The sequence below is a fragment of the Benincasa hispida genome, chromosome 11 (genome assembly GCF_027475165.1).
Source record: "Benincasa hispida cultivar pf3 chromosome 11, pf3_genome.v1.1, whole genome shotgun sequence".
NCBI classification, from domain to species: domain Eukaryota; kingdom Viridiplantae; phylum Streptophyta; class Magnoliopsida; order Cucurbitales; family Cucurbitaceae; genus Benincasa; species Benincasa hispida.
The window spans coordinates 18875081-18895396 of record NC_143488.1 but is presented as its reverse complement, the minus strand read 5'-3'; the positions used below and the strand labels follow the sequence as shown (position 1 = coordinate 18895396).

The following is a 20316-nucleotide window of genomic DNA, read 5'->3' as shown; positions in this document are numbered from 1 at the left end:
AGTCACTTTTCTATTGCATTTTATTAACTATTGTACTTCAACATCTTAAATGTTACTTTTTTTTTGTATTGTATTTCAACGTTTGTATTCTATTTTGTGCTATTATTATTAACTTGTATGCTAAATTTATCTATATCCTAGATTTTTTTAAAGAAAAAAATGAATATTCAACGTATCAGTATCCTCGTTTTTTAGAAATATATATATAAAAAAAATGATGCATCCTTAGACATATCTATATCTTAGTTTTTTAGAAATTGACGAATCGTCGTATCCGATCATATCTGTATCGTGTAGCCGTATCTGTGTCTGTGCTTCATAAGAAGCAAGAAAGGGGAAAAGGGAAAGCAAGAGAGAAAGTGTAAGAGTGGGAAGGGGAGGTGAGAGAGAGCTAAAAATATGATGAAATAATAAATGATGAAATAAAGAGAAATGGTAAATGATGTAAAGTGGCAAAAATGAGCAAAGTTCAACTAACATAGTGCTTATATCATCAACCTTGAGGTTAGAGATCCAATTCTCTCACCCACATATTTAATTCAATACCTTTCAAAAAAAAAAAAAAAAAAAGACGTGAGTCTCATGTAATTTGTAATGAATTAGGTTTGATTTATTATTTTGAGGGTAGGTAAACGCGACCTTAACTCAATATGACTTTTTTTTTTTTTAATAATTTGGTTAAGATTATAGTAGCTCACACACAAACATTTTTTAAATTCATTAATATGAAGGTGGAAATTCGACCGTTCGATTCGTTTTTTTTTAAGTACACATGTTTTTTCAAGTAGTACAAACGAAAAAACAAGGAATTAAAGGGATCTTAAATCATTGACTCATTAGCATTGATCCATGGAGAGTGGTTTTCAAGCCAAACACCAAAGAAGTTGATTCACCATGCATTACAAGACAGACCGTGAGCAATATAATTTCAGGTTTGTGTACTAAAAGAGAAGCCTAAAGTAATGATTTGTTGATGAAAACCTCTAATGTTATTAACACAGGTTAGGACTTCAAATAAAATTCAAAAGAATCATGTAATCTGTTTCAGCCCACAGAGGATAAATCCCTACTTTTCCTTAGATGCAGAGTCTGTTAAATCAACCCAAAAGTTTTAGTTAATCTAATACTCCCCTCACTTGTGAGAAATATATAAAATATCCAACAAGTAAAAATCAATATTAATTGAGGAGGAAATTTGTGACAATTTAGTCTCTAAACTTTAATAAATAACAATTTAGTCCCTACACTTTGAAATTTTTAACAATCTAGTCCCTATAATAAAAATTAAGTGTCAACTTTTATAACCCGTAATGACTTAGTCTTTATAATTTTTAAATAAATCTGATTTCCATCAGTTTGTCCATCTACATCTATAAAAAATTTCATTAAATATGTTGATAATATTTCTCACTTTGGGACAAAATCGTTACAAATAAAGTATATTGGTTAAATAAAAATTTATTAAAGTTCAGGGACTATATTGTTATAAAATTGAAAATACATAGACTACATTGTTACCAACTAAGTTCAAGGACCAACTTGCTACATTCATGAAAATTTAGGAACCAAAAACGTTTTTAACCGATAAAAAATTTGGATTACTAACGATAAATATATTCTTGGTCATGTCCTTAGAATGTCAAAAACGAAAAAAAAAATCAATTTTAATCTATAAACTTGTCAGGTTTATATCAATTTCGACCTTAAACTTTCAGTTATCAGTTTTTTTTATGCTTTGTAGAATTTATGTTAATTCATTCACCGGTAAAAAAAACTTTCATAACACACAAATTTGAAAGTTCAGGATATTTTTTAATTCAAATTATTAATGGTTTCCATTTAAAATTAACGGCAATTATATTTTTTAAAAAACTTTTTCTTTGAAAGTTTAAGTGTATTATTAAAACTTTTGATTTTTTTTTAAAAAAATAAAATACAAAGTTTAGGATATTTCTTATTATTTAGCCAATATATTATATATCAATGCATTTAAAATTATACTTATATGAAATTTATTCAACTTTAATTCCTGAGTTTTCAAATTTGTATCAAATATGTTTAAAATTTTAATTTAGTGTTAAATAATTCATTTAAGAATGTCTAAGAACTTTCAATTTTGAATCTAATATGTTAGTTGCTCTTTCACAATCTTGTTTGCAATCTCGTTGTGTGATGATGGGCTCGTAGTTTGACTAGAAAAGTGATCATTGATAAAATATTTTGAACTCGAGCCATCTAGTCATGCATGTAAAAAAAAACAAGAATTAAACTCATAACACAAAGAGAGAAAAAAAAACTAAGCAAACGAACATATTATGATTTTGAAACTTTGTGATTCTATCAAATCTCACTATTCGCTCTTACCACCCGCTACTCGTGACTTCTCATTCTCTATTTGATACTTGCTCTACCTCTTGCTATTTGATAATTCTCCCTTAGGGGAATCATTTAGCCTTAAAAGCTTAAGTTATTGGGCGAAAAGCGTATGCCGTTTAATGTTATATTCTATAAGACTATGAGTGATTTTATGTAAAAATAAGACAAGCATGTGTGTCTTAGACTCTTAGCCTTGATTAGTGAAGTAAAGCAAAATGAATGTAAAATAAGTCAAACTTTGAGTTAGTCTTTATGTTTTTGTATTGTTTGTAGAAAACTATCAAAGTTGAGCCAATCATAACCGCAATTCTATTATATGGAAAAATGTAGTGAAGCTGGAAAGTGTAGAAATTGCTTCCAAGTTGTGGTCGTAACTTGACCTTACGAAAAACTTGTGTAGAAATCTCGAGATTTGCATAATCTTTGACCAAATCAAAGCTCTCTTATTTTCATCTTAGTTTGTAAGGAAGGATTCAATACTGATTTGGAGGCAAACACTTCTTAAAACCATCAAGCCTCATTCCCTTAGGGAAATTCTAAAAAATCTCACCACTCAATCCTTTTCGAGTCCTTGGAGAACTACTATTGCTTGATTCTCGCTACTGTTACATAACCTTATTCGGTCACTTGTATCATAAGAACAAGTGTAAAAGCTTGATTCATCTCGAAGGAGTTAAAAAAAATAGCCTAGTGGGACAAATATATGTGTGTATATATATTATCTTATTTTTCTTGTGGCATCAAATTTTATTATATTGGATATGAAATTTAGGATAGTTATGGTTATATGTAAATAATTTAACCTATGAGTCCGTCTTTGTTTCGCTTATTACAAAGATTTTTTTTTTTTTTTTTTTTTTTTTTTTTTTTTTGAGGAAGCAGAAAAGAAAACATTTGTATAAGCTATATCATGTATTTACATTTTAATTTTTTTTTAAAAAAATTAAATACTATTTTAAAACTTTAAATTAAAACTTTGATATTTTCTTGTTTACGATTAGTTTTCTAAAAAATGACCTTTTTAAATTTGGCCCTTAAATAGGGCCATTCGTGCGAATAAAATCCCCTCTCTCACATATGCCCATCGCACGCACGAGAAAGCCAAGGAAAAAACCTCATCTTCCACACTCCCACGCCGGCCGACCAGTCCGTCGCCGTCAGCATTCTTTCCCTTACGCTCGTTGTCTTCCACCACACAGCACCACCAGCCACCGCTTACCTCAGTCGACGCTGTCGCCGCTGTTTCGCCATCCGTAACCGCCGGGAGCTGCCGCCCAGACGTTTGCGCTGTCGTCCGCCGCGGGTAGAATCTCTCTCTCTTTAACTCGATCTCTTCTTTCTACTTTTCTCTCTCTTATTTGTGGTTTGGATTCCACACAACTCTCCGATCAGCGCCGCCGCCGCTGTGTAGTGATCGTGAAAAGAAGGCAGTGGATTTTGGGGCTTACTTGTCCAGCGTTAGTGCCTTGGTTGTTTATAGTGGTTGAGTTTTTTGGTTGGTATCATTACCCACAATCTTGTTGGCCTGACATTCATTTACCCACTTCGTTCTGGTCATAGAATCTTGATTTCGAAGGATTTTTGGCACGAAGGCCGGCACGTATCAAGGACTACCAGCGAGTTTACGGTAAGTGTCGATGCACTGCTTCCTTTATATGTAACATGGTTGCTGTGATTTGGGTTCTAACTCTTAATTCGGCGATAATATTATGTTTGAATCATTGTTGGAGTTTTGAAGGAAATTTTGAATCAAATAACAATTTGGGTAAGTTGTTTAAGGGTTTTTTTAAGGTGAAGTTATGGTATGAGTTTAGGCCCTAAAGTTTTAAGTTAACTTTTGTTTGTGTTTTAGGGTTTGGATCAAGGTTTCTATGAGTCAAAAGGAGATTATTTTATCAATTGAACCAAGTGACACTATAACTAGAACGCCTTAGGGTTTTTGCCAACTAGAACGATAATGTGAGATTTACGTTGATGTGATATGACTTTTATGTGATCTGTTATGAAATTATGAATGTTAGTTATGATTAGTTCTATGCTTGGCGTCACCAGGGTTTACGTGATGTTTCATGTGGGTCCTCATTTATGTGATGATGTTTTTGGTTTTGCTCATGATTTTCTAATTAAAATCGTCATTTTTAGTTGATTTTGGATTTGAACTTCTATGCATGTAATAATGACCCCAGTTAGAGGTCTTAGGAAGTTAGGTCGTTAAAAATATGCACCTTCCTTGACTTCATCATTGTTCAAATAATTCTTCTGCTTTAATTGATGTTAGATTTCTGGTGATGTTTTCCAATTGGACTTCATGTTTTTAATTCCTAGGTTTAGGTTGTAATTTCAATATCCGGGAGATTCCATGGATTCTACTGAAGCTGCTAACGTTCAGGAGAAGTTAGTATCCATGCTTGACCAGCTCTATTTAGAAAGTGGCATTCTACAAAAAATGATTTATAAGAACAAGAACCAGCACCGTCGCAGTTCCTATTTTCGATATCTTTTGCAGGTGTTCATCTTTTTCCCCTTTCTAATGGAGTTTTATTTATTTATTTATTTATTACTTACTTTTTTTCTTTTTTTTCTTTTCTTTTTTTTAATGCTCTAGTTTATTGTTTGGTTGGTGAGGAAAGAAAACTAAACTGCAAGAAAAGAAATACATGGAATTTTTTCTTGTAGGAGTATATTGCTTATGCTCTTATATGTATATGTTAATCTGTGTAAATATATGTTCGTGTAAGCAAGAAGTGGAAAACATTTTAATATTGATTACACCAGTTGAAAGGAAAGGGGACATTTATGATTCACAAACAATATCTCATGGGAAATACGTAGTGTAGTTGGTGAAATAATTCATCAAATTTAGATGAAGAATTTGAGACTTTTGCCATACTTTGTAACTTTGTCTTGCGTCAATAAAATGTTAGGTAAGGAGAGATTTAAGACTTTTACAGGCTGCCAAGTTGGAGGAGTTGGTAAGTTCCTGCTTTCAAGTTATCGATGGAAAGAAACCTAAGCAAAAGATTCATTTTTTAGAAAGGTATTTGATTTTTCCATTAAAAAAAAAAAAAGAAAGAATAAAGTTATTTGATTTTGAGTTCCTTCTCCTTATGATTTTTTTCGTGTAAAAAGAGATGACTAGACTAAAAATGTATGTATTCATTTTCCTTTGATCTTCTGTTTTGACCTTCTATTTTGTTACAGTTTGAAACGGAGGAAATCTGAAGTTGGGAAATATAATTTCATGGAACGGCTTCTGGGGGCTGCACGCCTCCTGTCACAGGTGATTTTTCTCTTGAATTTGTCATCTTTGTATCACTAATTGGGAGTATTTATATAAAATGTTCATTCTCTTTCTATTTGTTTATTCTTATGATTAAAAAAGATTATGATATATTCCTATACGAAAAAAAAGCTACGATACGGTATTATTTAACTAAAACTATCTTGCTTGATGTAAGCTAGATGTTCAATTTTTTTCACTCATATTTTCTAGTAGTTGGCCTTACTTTGCATGAGAGGTCAATCAAGGGTTATTCTTGTTATTGACTTCAAGGGGCAACGATTCTACAGTTACAAAAATTAGAAAATCACTTTCACTTTATATCATAAATTGCCCTTTTGTACATTATATTGAGGGGATGTTTTTCCAAACCTTTTGCAGATGGTGGAGCCAATTTTTAAGGCAGCAACGTATCCTTTTTATCTATTGGTCTAATGTATTAAAGATATGTTGGTGGTGTAGTTTGCTGCTTTCTGTTTGCTCAAATTCATTATAGTTTTCATGAGGATCTTTAAAGTGGTGTAAGGTGTGGAGTTCTTGAATAGCTATTCAATTAGTATTACTGTTGGTCCAACAGTGGAAATGGAAAGCAAGCCCTGCATTATACTGATGAAAGCTGGCTTACTTTACTTGGTTAACTTGTTCATTTAGCTACCTGACAGGAATATATGAAGATCTTTTTAGAAGGGTGTTTTAGGGGGTTTGAGAGGGATGCTAGGGAGATTTTGTCTTTGGTTCATTTTCATGTGTCTCATTGGGCTTCGATCTCAAAGATCTTTTGTAATTATCCTATAGACATGATTTTGTATAGTTGGAATCCCTTCTTGTAGAGGGAGTTTCCTTTTTGTGGGCTGGTTTTTTGTTTGTCCGTGTATTCTTTCTTTTTTTTCTTTTTCAATGAAAGCTACTGTTTTTATAAAAAAAGAAAAAAAGAAAGAAGGAATATATGATATGCAAACTTCATGCTATCCTTAAATATAAAACGCGAAGCTGTTAGCTATCTTACTTTATATCAATAATGTACAGAGACTCACCCCAGCATCTTTCACTGTTAGATATTTGTATGTGAAAATGCTTTTGACGATATTGATATATTTTGACCTTTTGGATTCTTGTACCCACCTACTTTTGTTTTCTATATCCTGGTTGTGTTATGCACATTCTTGAGATTCATCATGGTCAAACTTTTTGTCATTGACTGCATATGAGTGAGAAGTTTAATAGTGAGACAACAAATCCCATTCAGAAGGTAACTATGTAAAATATGTGCGTTGTTTTCTATCTCTGCATCTAAAATATTTTCACCATTGCCTTGAATTGGGTGCTGTTAAAATCTTGTCTGACACATTTTAGATGGTTGTATATAACAACAATGTTTTGTTGTATGCACAATTGTTCAATGTTTAGTACTTTTTTGCATTGGTGATAATTATCTTGAAATGATTTCTTCTTACCTGGAGTTAATTTATTTGTCAGAGCATGGAAACTAATTTGGAGAAAGAAATATTCATTATGCAAAATGTCATCCTTGACTATTTGATAGTGAGATATCTATCTTGCTTGCTCGAACATTTTTCACAGGGTTTTGCTTTGTAATTTTGGCATTACTGGCACGTATTCGGGTATTAGTTCAACAAGTAAGTTCCATTTTTATTATTAAATATTTAAGAAAAATAGGAATCATTTAACATTTCCGTAATCTTTCTTGGTTGGTAAATTAACAGCTGCCTATGCTTGCAAATTTTTTTCCAAGGATTGCATAACAACTTGACAACACATTATCATTATTCTGCAATGGAGACTGTAGAAACATAACCATTTTCAAAGTTCGGTTAGTCTATGTTTATGATGAATTTGCATTCCCATTGACCAGTGGTCCATTTGTTTCTTTTTTCTGTTGTATAGATATTGCTCGATGTTGTTTCAGTATTCAACACAGTTTCGTCTATCTCCAAAAAGAAGCAAGTAGTTACAATAAACCAGGAAGGAATTCAGGTATATGTGCTCCACTCTTCCATTCTTTTTCCAAATTGCAAAGGTTTGCATCTACGTAACCAAGGGGTTCTTAAGCTATTTCACTACGGTTCTCATATCAGCTGCCTTTCCAATCTTCGCAAAATGGAAGTTTTTAAATTCTTTTACAATCTTTTTACAGGTCTTTAGAGAGTTTTACCCAACAAATGATGAATTTGTCCTCTTAGAGTGTGTTTGGGAAAAAGACAAATTTATTTTGCAAGAGAAAGAACAAGAAGTTGCAACTAAGAATCAGGAAGAACATGTCGGGCCAAATGTTTCTTTGGCTGCATCAGCTGTGCGGTATCAGAAACTTAAATCTTTTCTTGAAGGTAAGGTTTTCATGGTATTTATACTCATGGCTCCCCTTACACATTCATCATTTTTTTAGTACAATAATTGCGGGGATGGGAATCAAATCTTCAACCTCTAGAGAGAAAGGTCATGCCAATTATCATTGAACTAAACTCATTATGGCATATATTCACTTTAATAGATATATCATATGTGTGTGTTTTCTTTTTCCTGTGCATTGGAGGAGGGGGTGCTGAATATTTGTTTTTATCCTTTTTTCCTTCCTTTGGCCTCATCTTTCAATAAAAGGATCAAATATTCTCTTTGTCAATTGCATTGCTGCAGTAATAAATTATACTTCTGTAGAGTTTACTAAGTGAACAGTCGGACAGTAGGAACATCTAATAACCTCCATTTTTGTATATTCTAATTCTTTGTTCTGTCTTGATCTTTAGTTTCATCTTATCTTGAAAAGAAAAATAAACTCTAGTTTCCTCGTATTACCTCATTTTGGGTGTAGATGATGAATCTGAGCAGGCAGATGCAGATCAAAGTAATGAGAAAGGTCTTGATCTAATGAAAATGAGTAAGCACGATTTGCTGGGAAGCCCTCGTGGAAGAGTTAATGATATTCCTGTCGAAGATGGTTCGATCGGTCCCGTGGAGACCTCGAGCAAGACATTCTTGCCCCAAGAAGATAGTTCTCTTGTAAATTCAAGCCCTTCCATGGTTGGTACAAAAAAACTGAACTGGAAGAGGCCAGCATTTGTTTCAGTAAAACATCCCAAACCGATTATATCTAGTGCAGTTGGGTTTCAATTCAATGAAACTAAAGCTGATATTGTAGAAAAGGAGGATCCATTTTTCACTCTGCTTACTGGTGGGAAAGCCAAAAGCAGTCTATTTTAATCAGTAGAACGAATTTTTGCAAGCAGTTATATTCTTTAAAAATGCACTATGCCATTGTTTATGAAAAAGCATTCAATAGTGTTTATTAATAAATTTTTTAGAGCAATGCTGTAAAATATTGTATGGTTATAGATAGATAGATGAAAACAAGTTTGAACTTTCGAGTTCAAACCAATTTTGTTGCTTGATTTAGGCTTAGTTTGGCTTAATTGATACCGTTATCGTTTACTAAACTTGTCTATTGCATTATCATCTTTTATCTTACAAATTATGTAGCAACCTATTGAATGGTTTTAACTACTCGGAACAGGCCTAATAGATAATGTTCTGGTTTCTTAAACTTGTCTATGATCTTATTAGCATTCTCTAAGAAAACGAAAACTGGAGAAAATTACTGGACAGCCTTATTTGGAAAAATTAATTTTCACATTATCATTTTTATTGTGTAAATTATATAGTGCGGTTAAATGGTTTAAAATTTAATTGATAATAGGGGTGAACATGATAGACCAAAAAAATTGAATAGTCCTTGGTGAGTCAGAAAAGGAGAGGGATTGATTGATAGTTTGGAAAATTTTCAAATCAGGAAAATTTAAAAAAAAAAAAATAAAGAATAAAACCAACTAAACTGACCGACCTTCTCGAAGGTTGAGGTCGGTTTGAATATTTACTAAATCGATCATAGTCGGTTCGGTGGTAGTTTGGTTAGAAAACCAATTCTGTCTAATTGATACTTGTTCCTAATTGATAATGTTCTTGTTTTCTAAACTTATCTATGATTTCATTAACATTCTCGATCATATTTGGATGTTTTTATTCATGAAAAATTCTTCGTTCAAATCTCCAAATCTCACAAGTTAAAAAGTTCAACAAAATCCTAATTGTTCGAAGAAAAAAATTCACCCTCATTTAAAAATAATTTGTTTTTTTTCTTTTGTTTGTATTTTTTTTAAATTAAGCTCATAAACATTAAATTCTATATAGAATTGTATTTATTTTCTACTGATGTTTTAACAAATCAAATTAAGTTTTTAAAATTTTAAAAATATAATTTGATTACGAATTCAAGTGTGTTTGTAACAAAGGTAAAAACCATAATTGATAATTAAAAGGAAACAAACATAAATTTCAAAAACATAAAACTAAAAACCAAATCATATCAAATGATCCCTTAGGCCCAATTTGGTAACTATTCGATTTTTTGTTTTTTAAAATGAAGTCTATAAACACTTTTTCCATTTCTAAATTTCTTGATTTTCTTCTTTTTTTTTTGTAATATTTTCAACAACTAAATCAAATTTGAAAACTACAAAAAATAGTTTCTAAAAGTTTCTATGTGTTTTTGAAATTTGGCAAAGAATTCAACTCATATACTTAACAAAGATGTAAATCGTGGTAAGAAATTGAGAGAAAATAGACTTAATTTTAAAGAAAAATGAGATGTTTAGAAAAACAAGGCCTCAACCATTCAATTTCCATCACTTTTAAGATATTAAAAACAAAATTTTAAAAATAATGCAAGTCTCAAAACACTAAAACATCTATAAACAAGATTTTACATCTCCAAGCCATTCCTTAATTAATGGAAACAGGTGTTCGATCTTAATACAATATGATTAACATCAGAAGGCAGTGAAAATACAAATCTTAAACCTCTTTCTAACCTATCAAAACAGAGCCACTCCCAACCAAATCATGCATTTTTAACAGACAAATTAAGAATAAAATCCTTAATTTCTTCATTAGGTGCCCTATCAATGGCAGTTCGACCATCTACATCTTTCACATCATAATTAGCTCCAGCTCTCAATAGCTCCTCAAGTTTTGGTTTGTCCCCTTCTGAGGCAGCCAGCATCAGCAAAATGTCCACTGGATGAATGTCTTGGCTCAAAAGAGCTTCCATTTTGTCATATGTGCCCTCTACAGCCAGCATTCCCATGTAGTTAAAATACTGCACAAACAAAATGTTCACTTCTCAGTCCTCCTTTTTCCTTTGAAACTTGTTTCTATGAATGTTGTCAATGTCATGGTTCTGAGTTTTTGGTATCCACAGTTGACTCGAGAAGTATCGACATAATCTCACTTTTAGTATGAATACTTAGGATAAGATTCTATTGTATAGAATATGTGACAAGTTGTAACTTCAATACCATGATACACAAACTAATTATATCAGACATGCTATCATAAACTAGTTGAGTTTACATATAATGAATGATTGGATTAAGAACATCAAAAGTGGACTTCTTTGGTATCTAATTTGAGATAGCAACATGTTAGAATATCGTTCATCATTTTTTTTTTCTTTTTTTGATATTTGTGAACATTCAGGCCAGTTTATATATATCTTGACTAATATCACAGGATAACCCGCTTAATCCTACAACATTTGGGTGTCAAGGAAACTCATAAGATATTAAATCTTAGGTAGTAGCCCACTATGAATTGAACTTATTCCCTCTTAATCCTTTATCAAACTCAATGTCTTTTATTTACCACTAGGCCAACACATGATGGTTACTATTATTGTTCATCATGATACACCTATTTGGAAAGCTCAATACAATTGGAGTCATCTTAACTCAAAAGTCATGACTACTGCAATTCGAGTCAAATCAAGCCATTATGTTTGCACATTTTCATAGTTCATCGGATGAATTTCTCACTTCTTGTTACATACTAAGAACTAGAGTCTGTTTGGGTTGATTTTGTGAGTGCTTAAAAAAGGGTTGAGAGCTTGTAAGGAAAATGCGATTTGGTCGAGTTTTTAAACCATAGAAAGGTGATTCAGCACATTTTCAAAGCAAAAGAAGCACAATGAAGACACTTTTGATTCTTCCCTTACCTACAGGCTAGAGCAAATCAGTAATGTTTGCAAGTTTTGTTTGAGGGAAGTAGGAAGTTCTACGCCCTTTTCATAATGGCAATGGGACACCTTGTTTTAGTTTCATTATGTGAAAGGAGAGCTTGTTACACAAATTCACAAGTTATGAGGTTGGTTATAAACTTTAAGGTCCCCCTTCCTCACAATCTCATATCACAGAGACTTTTCTTACGATTGACCAATATAAATGGATTTTTATATGGATGATGTTCTCCCAGCCGTGTTAATGTGGAATGTCTTACTCTTAAAAAATCAATAAAAACTAACATTTTACTTACGTCACGTAGTACTTAACCGTCTAGAACTCAATATTGCATTAGGGATGTCTCACCCATAAACATCACGATATGAATACGATATAAAATCACAATTGACATAACATTGAGCTAGGACTACAACCATTTCACGATGGGTGAGACGTCCTAAACACGATTTTGAGTTCCAAGTAGTTAAGTATACATAAGCAAAAGATTAGTTTTATTAGATTTTTAGGAGTAAGTCATTCCACATTATCGGAGTTGGAAGAGGGTCTTCTGTACAAAAATCTCGTAATTTAAATCCCTTCATCTAGCTTCACTACTAAGGAGCCATTAAAAATCCACAGTACTTCTAAGGAAATCAAAACAGCAAGAGAGTAAGAACCATTTCAACTTCCAAAATCATAAGAATCATCCCCAAACCAGCAATGAAACAGAAAACACCGGCTCTTCAAGAATCACAGCTCCCAAAGACAATAACAAGAAACCCAGAAAAAAAAAACGAAGAAAGAAGAGAGTAATTAGTAAAAGAACCTGCTCAACATCGTCTCGGTTGAAGTCATCTCGGGACTGGCTACCATAAATGCCTGCACCTTCGGCATTTTGCCTTAAATTGAACCAGCACGTTGCTCTAGAACCATTGGAGGGTCCAATGGCGACGGGTGAGACCCATCGGAGGTTAGATTGAAGACCAAGAAATTGGGAACTCAATTTGAATGGAGGGCGAGAATTAAAGGATCTTGGGGTGAGATTCATGGAGTTAGTACAGGAGAGGGAAGCCATGGCTGAGTTTGTGCAAGTTTTGTAAGAGGAAAATGTGATTTTGCTCTCGCAATCTTACAGGTTCTATCCATCCACTCGGTATCCGGTGGGCCAATGGGTATGTAAGGATTGTGGGTAACTGTTTTCAGAAGATCTTGGACGTTGGATGAATCCTTGACAGTGATGAAATCTCCAAGCCATCTCTCTAATGGCACCAGTGATGAACACTAAACTTTATGCTTAAAAAGAATTTAACATGAATTATACTTAAAATTATTGATGAAATTTAAAGGCAGTGTTTATTCGATTTGTTACTTTTGGATGAGTTGATTTTTAATTAACTTATAGGAAAGAGAAAAATAATTGGTGCCTCTCGATCTACGCTCATTCTTGTATCACATTCAAGTGTTCAATTACAAATTATTATTTATCAAACATATATATATATGTGGATGTATATGGATGTATATATCTATATATTCACAATGGTGCTTAGAAATGCATGTAGGTTGTACTTAAATATTTCTTACAAAGATATGTTTGTTAATTGGAGATGAGTTGCCAAAAAAAATATTTTATATCATCTATGTTTCTTATGTTACTTTTTTTCTTTCTTTCTCAATTTAACAAGTCCAATAAGGGTGTTGAATCCTCTCAAGTCCTACTAAATAATATTTATAAACTATGAACTAAATCTAAAACTATAGTAATAGTTGGTCGGGTCGATCCTCAAAAAGCGTTCATGTTTTTCTTTAATTGTGATTCAAAGTTCTTGATGTAAAAAGTTCTTAATGTAATTAATGGGAGATTTAGTTGTGATTGCAATGGTGAATAAATTGCAAGAATGTAAATAGTGATAATTGTAAAATGAATTATTGAATTGAGAAAAAGTCTAGCTTTGGAAATCAAATTCACCCATTTGATTAATTTATCATATAAACACCAAAGATTTTATTTGTTATTTCATGTGCTTTGCCTACTTACCGCAATCACAGTCACAAGCGCCCTAATTGATTGATTAAATTCTTAATTAAACTAGATACTCAATTAATTTGGTTCGGTAGTGTCCATAAAAATCTCCCATTTGTATTAAGCCTAAGGGATTTCACTAAGTCGATTAGACTTGGATAACCTAAGTTATCAATCGATTTCATTTTTGAATTAAACCAATCATATAATAAAAAATAGAAAGGTAATCTAGCACACAATCACATATTTTAAAAACAATGTTGTATCACTTTGCAGGACAATACAGATAAATGTAGAGATCAGAGACTCAGATGTAACACAAAAATTGGTAATCCAGTTCGGTGAAATACACCTATATCTAGGGGCAGTGTGCCTAAGAAAGATAAACCCAATAATGTAAATTAAAGTAATTACAATGTAGTACTTATCTATAAAGAAAAGACAGTAATACTGACACACGAAAAGTTTGACTTCTTGAATTGACACTTAAGCTCCCCCTACATGCGAGACTCCCCCTCAGTTCACCTTAGGATCCTCTTAGATACGAGTACATTAGTAGACTGACACCTAGGCTCCTCCTAAGTGTAAGATTTCTATCCACCAATTAGTTTATCTTTCTATCTTCTAGTGAAGCTTGCTCCATGTTATGAACTTAGGCTCCTCTTAAGATAGAAAATCCCTCTCAACATATATGTAAACTCAATTAGTATTTTCTAAATGAGAGCTAACGAGATACAAAACACACAGCCTCCACGAAAAAGGCCACACACTGCAATTCTGATAGACCTCACAAAACAATGACAACAATGATCTTCTTTTCCAAAATCACCAACCCTAGCAATCACAAATAAAACTCTTAAATATGTACAAAGGAATGTAGAAAAAAAAAAAAAAAAAAAAACCTAACAAAATATTTTGAATGCAACAAAAAGAAAACTCAATTGAAGAGAATAAACAGTCATATTTTCCCAATAAGGAAACTATAAATCTGCAGAATATGCATCTTAACAAAAGCAACATGCTGAGACATTCCAATAGACACCTGCTGAAGGAGAACAAAACAAACCTTAAACAAATATTGCCAACTCTAACATGCAATATTGTAAACGGGCTATCCTAAACAACCTATCAATCCACACACAAGCATGCTTTGATTTTTGCTACTCGACGATTAGTGCAATGTTATATGTCATACACCAATTATGAATCTCTAGCTTAACAATGAAAAGATGATGGGTGATCAAACCATTTGTAGATTCAAAGCATAAAGTTTAATGCATTTAAGACCAACAAGTAAACAATTAATTAAAATATAAATTCTTCAAATCAATTCAAATGGATTTTATCCTAATTCTAAGCTAGAAAAACTTACCTAAGTCTCGATTCATTTACCTTGATTACATAAGAAAGACCAAAGAAAATCTTAAAACTAATATTGTAGATGGATAGAGGGTGAAAAAATGAAGAATATACGTGGTCATTTGCTTAAAACAGACACTCGGATAAAAAATTATAACCTAATTACAAAGGTGACATTTTATAGCCGCGCAACGGCGCCACCCCAGTCCAATGTGTCGATTCTGTTTTCTAACACCATGATGACGCTGCAGTGCTGTCCTAAACCCAGAGTTTACCGTTGCCCGTAAACCCTTGCTACAAAAATAATATTTATAAATCATCGAATGAACTACTTATACTAATTGGTAGTACAAGCGACAAGTCTAGGGTCAAACCTCAAGAAAGCGCAAAAGATTAGTTCATCGAAACTCGCTTTTAGTTAAAGAGGTAAAATTTGGGGGGGGGGGGGGGGGGGGGGGGCGTTTGTTGTGGATGAAATAGAAAAGTGTATAAAAGAAATAAAGTAAAAGTAAAAATAGAAACACAATTAATCGAGATGTCTTAGCTTAGAGGAATGGATTTACCCAATGTAAATTAGATCATTTGACCGACTTATGACTTAAACTTCTTGATTATGCTTAGCCCAATTGATTGGAATCCCAACAAATAGTCATAATTATCTAATTAATCGAAATGCACAGAAAACGAATCCACTCCATACAAATTGACAAATTACATTAAGTTCTAGGGATGATGTTAAGATGAGTATTTAACTTCCAATTTCTAATTAAACATTCAATATGGTTTCTTTCTACGTTGATAGGAGCAATACTATTCAAGCAAAAAAATCTCAAGCCTAACTAACCTTTGCTTCCATTGAGATTAACCTATAGTTAAATGTCACATATTACATGTTATCTCTCTAGCATTCAAATTACTTAATAGAATCATTGGTCATCGATCAACAATTAAATCATACAATTCATAAACATTAAATTCGGATTAAAACCCATAAACAAGTTCGTATACATCATAAAATCATAATCTCCCAAAATAACGTTGAGTTCTCCAAATCCCTAAACTAAGAAACCATAATCTTACCTTCCCATGGAGGATGATAAGCTACAATTCGATATCTACACGAATAACTACCAAGGAAACACCCAAAGAAGAAAGTGGAAGAGAGAAGAGAGAGGGAAATCAACTGGAAGCCAGAATGGGGGTGATGTCTTCTGCCCTAAATCGAAGACAAATATTTATACTACAGTGTTGCAGTGTCGTGACACTATCTTGCCTCGCACGCACCAATCCGGAACATCGTGACGCAGCCCTGTTTCTTCAGCATCGATCAGCTACTTCCTTGCAATGTTGCAATGCTTCATCCAGGGGTATTTTTGTCATTCACGTCCTTTTGAAGTTCGGTTGCTCAAATTAGCTTCTAATTGCTCCAAATTAACCCTGAACAATTCATAATGACTGATTCTACCTCCAAGATGCTCAATACCTGTAAAATCATACATTAAACATAGTAACGACCTAGAATTAAGAAGAGGAAAATAACACATTTTTTGTGCTATCAAACACCCCCAACTTAATTCTTGATCATCCTCAAGCAAGCTAGAAACACACATTCACACAAAAAATTATGCTTGCTCAATAACAAAGGGTGTTACTCTAGTCTCAACAGTCTATAAGGATGAGATTTGCAATTAAAAATAAAATAGATTACAATCAATCAATGAAGCACATTTAAAAATGATTCTAAACTTATTCTTGCATGAGTGTAAAACCCTACTAGTTAAGCTCGCAAAACACGAAATGGTTTTATAAGGCTCTCAATTCATTTTTCCTCTACACTAGCTCGAAGATTCAAGAGCCAATCTTCCTAGACTCAACAATGTAATGACACACTTAAAGAAACCAAACTTTTATTTTATTGTTTTCATTTTTTTCATTTTTTTTTTTACTTTACACAAAAAAGAAAACCTTATCTAGACACGTCATCTTCATTTTGGCTTGCCCACACGAGTGTTATGCAGGTCATCCAACTAAGAGCAATGTCTCCTAACAAGGTAACTAAGCTTACTCATTCCTCGGGGTACTTTAGCTCAGAGGAAAACTATAGGTGTCATAGCCACTCCAAGTTAATCATAACCTCAAGAAAGAGGAGTAATCCCCTTAAAAAATAATATACAAACTCGATTTTACTTTACAACATGTTTCGCCTTTTACAAACTTGCTTTTTATTTACTCTACACTTGGCTTTTACAATACAAAATAAGAGTTTAGAAAAAATTTAGGCATGCATTACTAGGTTGAGCTTTCAGTCACTTAACATGTATCTCCTAGACTTTTTGGGATGACAACAAAAATATAAGCCCAATAATATAACTCTAAGCATGCAAGACCTAATTTCATTGGACAAGGGTCTTAAAGATGCATGAGAGGTAATAAATTTTTTTAAAACAGGCTAAAAATCATGATCATGCTCTTTAAAAATAGTTTCATGCAGACTTAATCACAAAAAGAATGTGTCATCTACTACTCATCATAACAAACCAAGCAAGAGAGCAAACAAGCATTTTAAACACACAAACATCGTCTGAGCACAATGCTCAAGGACTTCAACAGTCACAACACACCCCACCCCCAACTTAAAATGATACATTGTCCTCAATGTATCTCTAATCTAAGCCCAATAAAATAAGAGTCAAAGGAATAGAAAACCTCCCCTGATGGTGGTAAGAAGACTGTCTTAAATTGATCTTCTTCTTCTTTAGGGCAGAGGGAAAGAACCTACAAAAGAAAAACAAGAAGTTAAACTAGAAAGCAGTAAAATTTTCACCTGACTCCCTCCAGGAAGGACAAACTTTTAACGCCAATTGCTCGACGTGACCTGTCCTCTGTCAAGGTACAAAGAAATTCTCGTATTTCTCTGGTCCTTTCTTAGATGAGTCAATATAGCCTGGTAAGGCTATAAGGCTTCTCATCTTTTGAAGAGAACCAGACAAGTCGAATTTTGGTTTTTTGGAATTAGGAAAAAAATGGTAAAAAGGAAGAATCGAAAGACTCAAATGACTTTAAAGAGTTGAAAGAAAAAAAAAACTCAACAGATTTATGAGGACTAGAGGAATAAAGCTCGAATATATACGAATACCAGAAGTCAGAACAGGGCGAAGTCATTTGACCTCTAACTCTATCACCTGGATCTCATCGAATTTAGGTGCAGAATCCTCTTTAACCTCACAAACTGGCAAGCATGGAGTGACATCCTCATCATCACTAGACTAGTAGCACTCCACAAGGAACTCCGACTTCGAGGTACAAACGATTGGTTGCTCTGGCACGCTCTTAAATCTCTACACGACCTCTATCAGCTGGGCAACTTGGTCGATCATGCCTTGCAGCTGAGCTTGAACATCCTGCTGAAACTAAAGAGAGCTATTAGCAAGTTCATAAATTAAGAACTCCAAAGTCAAACCTGGACACGAACCTCTAGGAAGTGGTTTCTCCTCCTCCACCATGCCGACGTAGACTACCTCATGCCTCTAAGTCTCTGAAAAATCAAAGGAATGATCTGGCAACGACACGCCCGACCTCCGAACTGAAGTTGCAAGCTGAGCAACAAGATCACTCAGACTTTGCAAGTCAGTTCTAGTCTCTGCCTCGAGTAAAGACTTCTGCTGAAAGCGCTCAAACTTGCTGCCTATGGAGGTTGTCTTGCTGAAACTCAAAAGTACTGTCAGCAAGCTCGAAGACAAATATTTATACTACAGTGTCGCGATGCTGCCCTACCTCGCGCGTACTCGTCCGTCACCAATTTAGAGCGTCGCAAAATGCTACATGTAGCGTTGCGACATTGTCCTGTTTCTTTAGCATCGATCAGCTACTTCCTTGTAGCGTTGCACAATTCTCCGTCCAGGGACATTTTTGTCCTTTCACATTCTTTTGAAGCCTGGTTGCTCAAATTAGCTCCTAATTGCTCCAAATTAATCCCGAATAGCTCATAACAACTGATTCTATCTCCAAGATGCTCAATACCTATAAAATCACTAAATAAACACATTAAACATAGTAACGACCTAGAATTAAGAAGAGGAAAATAACACAATTTTTGTGTTATCACCTTTAGGGACATTTTGATATTCTTACGCCTTTTTGACCTAGTTACTTTATTAGAGCTCCGAATTGATTTGTTTTAGCTCTGTTTTCTCCCTCACACTTGATTTTACCTCCAAATTGCTCGATGCCTATAAAATAATCAATTTAATACATCAAATAGTATAGTGATCTCAAGTTAATCTGCATGAGATAACGTATTTTAGGTACTATCACTCTCCTTTTCCAAATTCTTACTTTTCCAAGAGTTTTTTGTGCACTCTAGAGACCTTGTGTTACGACTCGCCAGCCCTTTGACATCTTGCCTCGTTGTGTGGACCTGTGGTCTGTTTAAACGAAATTGCTTAGAGATGACATTACCTTGCGTGTGACTACTTTTAACTAGGAGAATTTGTATATATGTATATATATGCATACATACATATGTATATATGCATACATACATATGTATCTATATATATATACATATAGATATGAGTTGTTTTAAAATATAGAAAAATAATCTAAAATATTTACAAAATATAGCAAATTTTTAGAACTATCAATGATAGACGTTGATAGACACTGATAGAAGGATAGACATTGATAGACTTCTATTAGTGTCTATCACTGATATTAATAGACACCGATAGAAGTCTATCAATGTCTATCAGCGTCTATCATTGATAGTTCAAAAATTTTATTATATCTTGTAAATATTTTCAACAGTTTTACCATTTGAAATAATTTTCATATATATATATATATATATATTGGTATTTAGAAATATAGCAATCGTTTTCTAAAATTGCAAATATGATTAAAAAAATTTTGAAATATGATTTTTCATTCTTTTTATTATTCCAATTTTACCCTTAATTGTGGATCAACGGATATATATATCTAATTTACTTTATATTTTGTATATTAGTCAATTAATATACTCTACTTGACGTATATAAATCAACTGATGGACTTTATTGTAATATATTGGTCAATTAATATATTTATTTTTTACTTCTGAGTTAGCTTATATACTTTATATAAAATATATCATTTATGCAAATGATATACCACAATTTTAATTGTGTCATGGCGGAAGTTGTTCTTGTTTTTTTTTTTGTTTCGTTTTGATA

The 20316-nt window shown here is 33.0% G+C and overlaps 2 protein-coding genes across 7 annotated transcripts; one reads left to right on the top strand and one right to left on the bottom strand.

Annotated features, from left to right (window-relative positions):
* The first annotated feature begins 3369 nt into the window (after nucleotides 1-3369).
* LOC120091509 (uncharacterized) lies at nucleotides 3370-8940 on the top strand. 6 transcript variants are annotated; one of them, XM_039049577.2, is made up of 11 exons: nucleotides 3370-3679; nucleotides 3769-3833; nucleotides 3937-4003; nucleotides 4702-4882; nucleotides 5301-5413; nucleotides 5578-5656; nucleotides 6038-6066; nucleotides 7200-7293; nucleotides 7562-7651; nucleotides 7812-8001; nucleotides 8484-8940. In XM_039049577.2, exons 4-11 carry the CDS (start codon nucleotides 4736-4738, stop codon nucleotides 8870-8872), a joined length of 1131 nt encoding a protein of 376 aa, XP_038905505.1. In that variant the 5' UTR covers nucleotides 3370-3679; nucleotides 3769-3833; nucleotides 3937-4003; nucleotides 4702-4735; the 3' UTR covers nucleotides 8873-8940. The 6 variants fall into 6 exon arrangements, with proteins under 6 accessions (XP_038905505.1, XP_038905506.1, XP_038905511.1 ...); XM_039049580.2 differs by having other exon boundaries at nucleotides 3443-3679; nucleotides 4708-4882; XM_039049581.2 differs by having other exon boundaries at nucleotides 3445-3679; nucleotides 3769-3845; nucleotides 4708-4882.
* A 1485-nt stretch (nucleotides 8941-10425) lies between these two features.
* Nucleotides 10426-12993, bottom strand: GDC1 (Ankyrin repeat family protein). The gene is made up of 2 exons (XM_039047485.2): nucleotides 12548-12993; nucleotides 10426-10823 (listed from the first exon to the last, which is right to left on the bottom strand). The coding sequence occupies exons 1-2, from the start codon at nucleotides 12794-12796 to the stop codon at nucleotides 10566-10568; spliced, it is 507 nt and encodes a 168-aa protein (XP_038903413.1). The 5' UTR covers nucleotides 12797-12993; the 3' UTR covers nucleotides 10426-10565.
* Between the last annotated feature and the right edge of the window lie 7323 nt (nucleotides 12994-20316).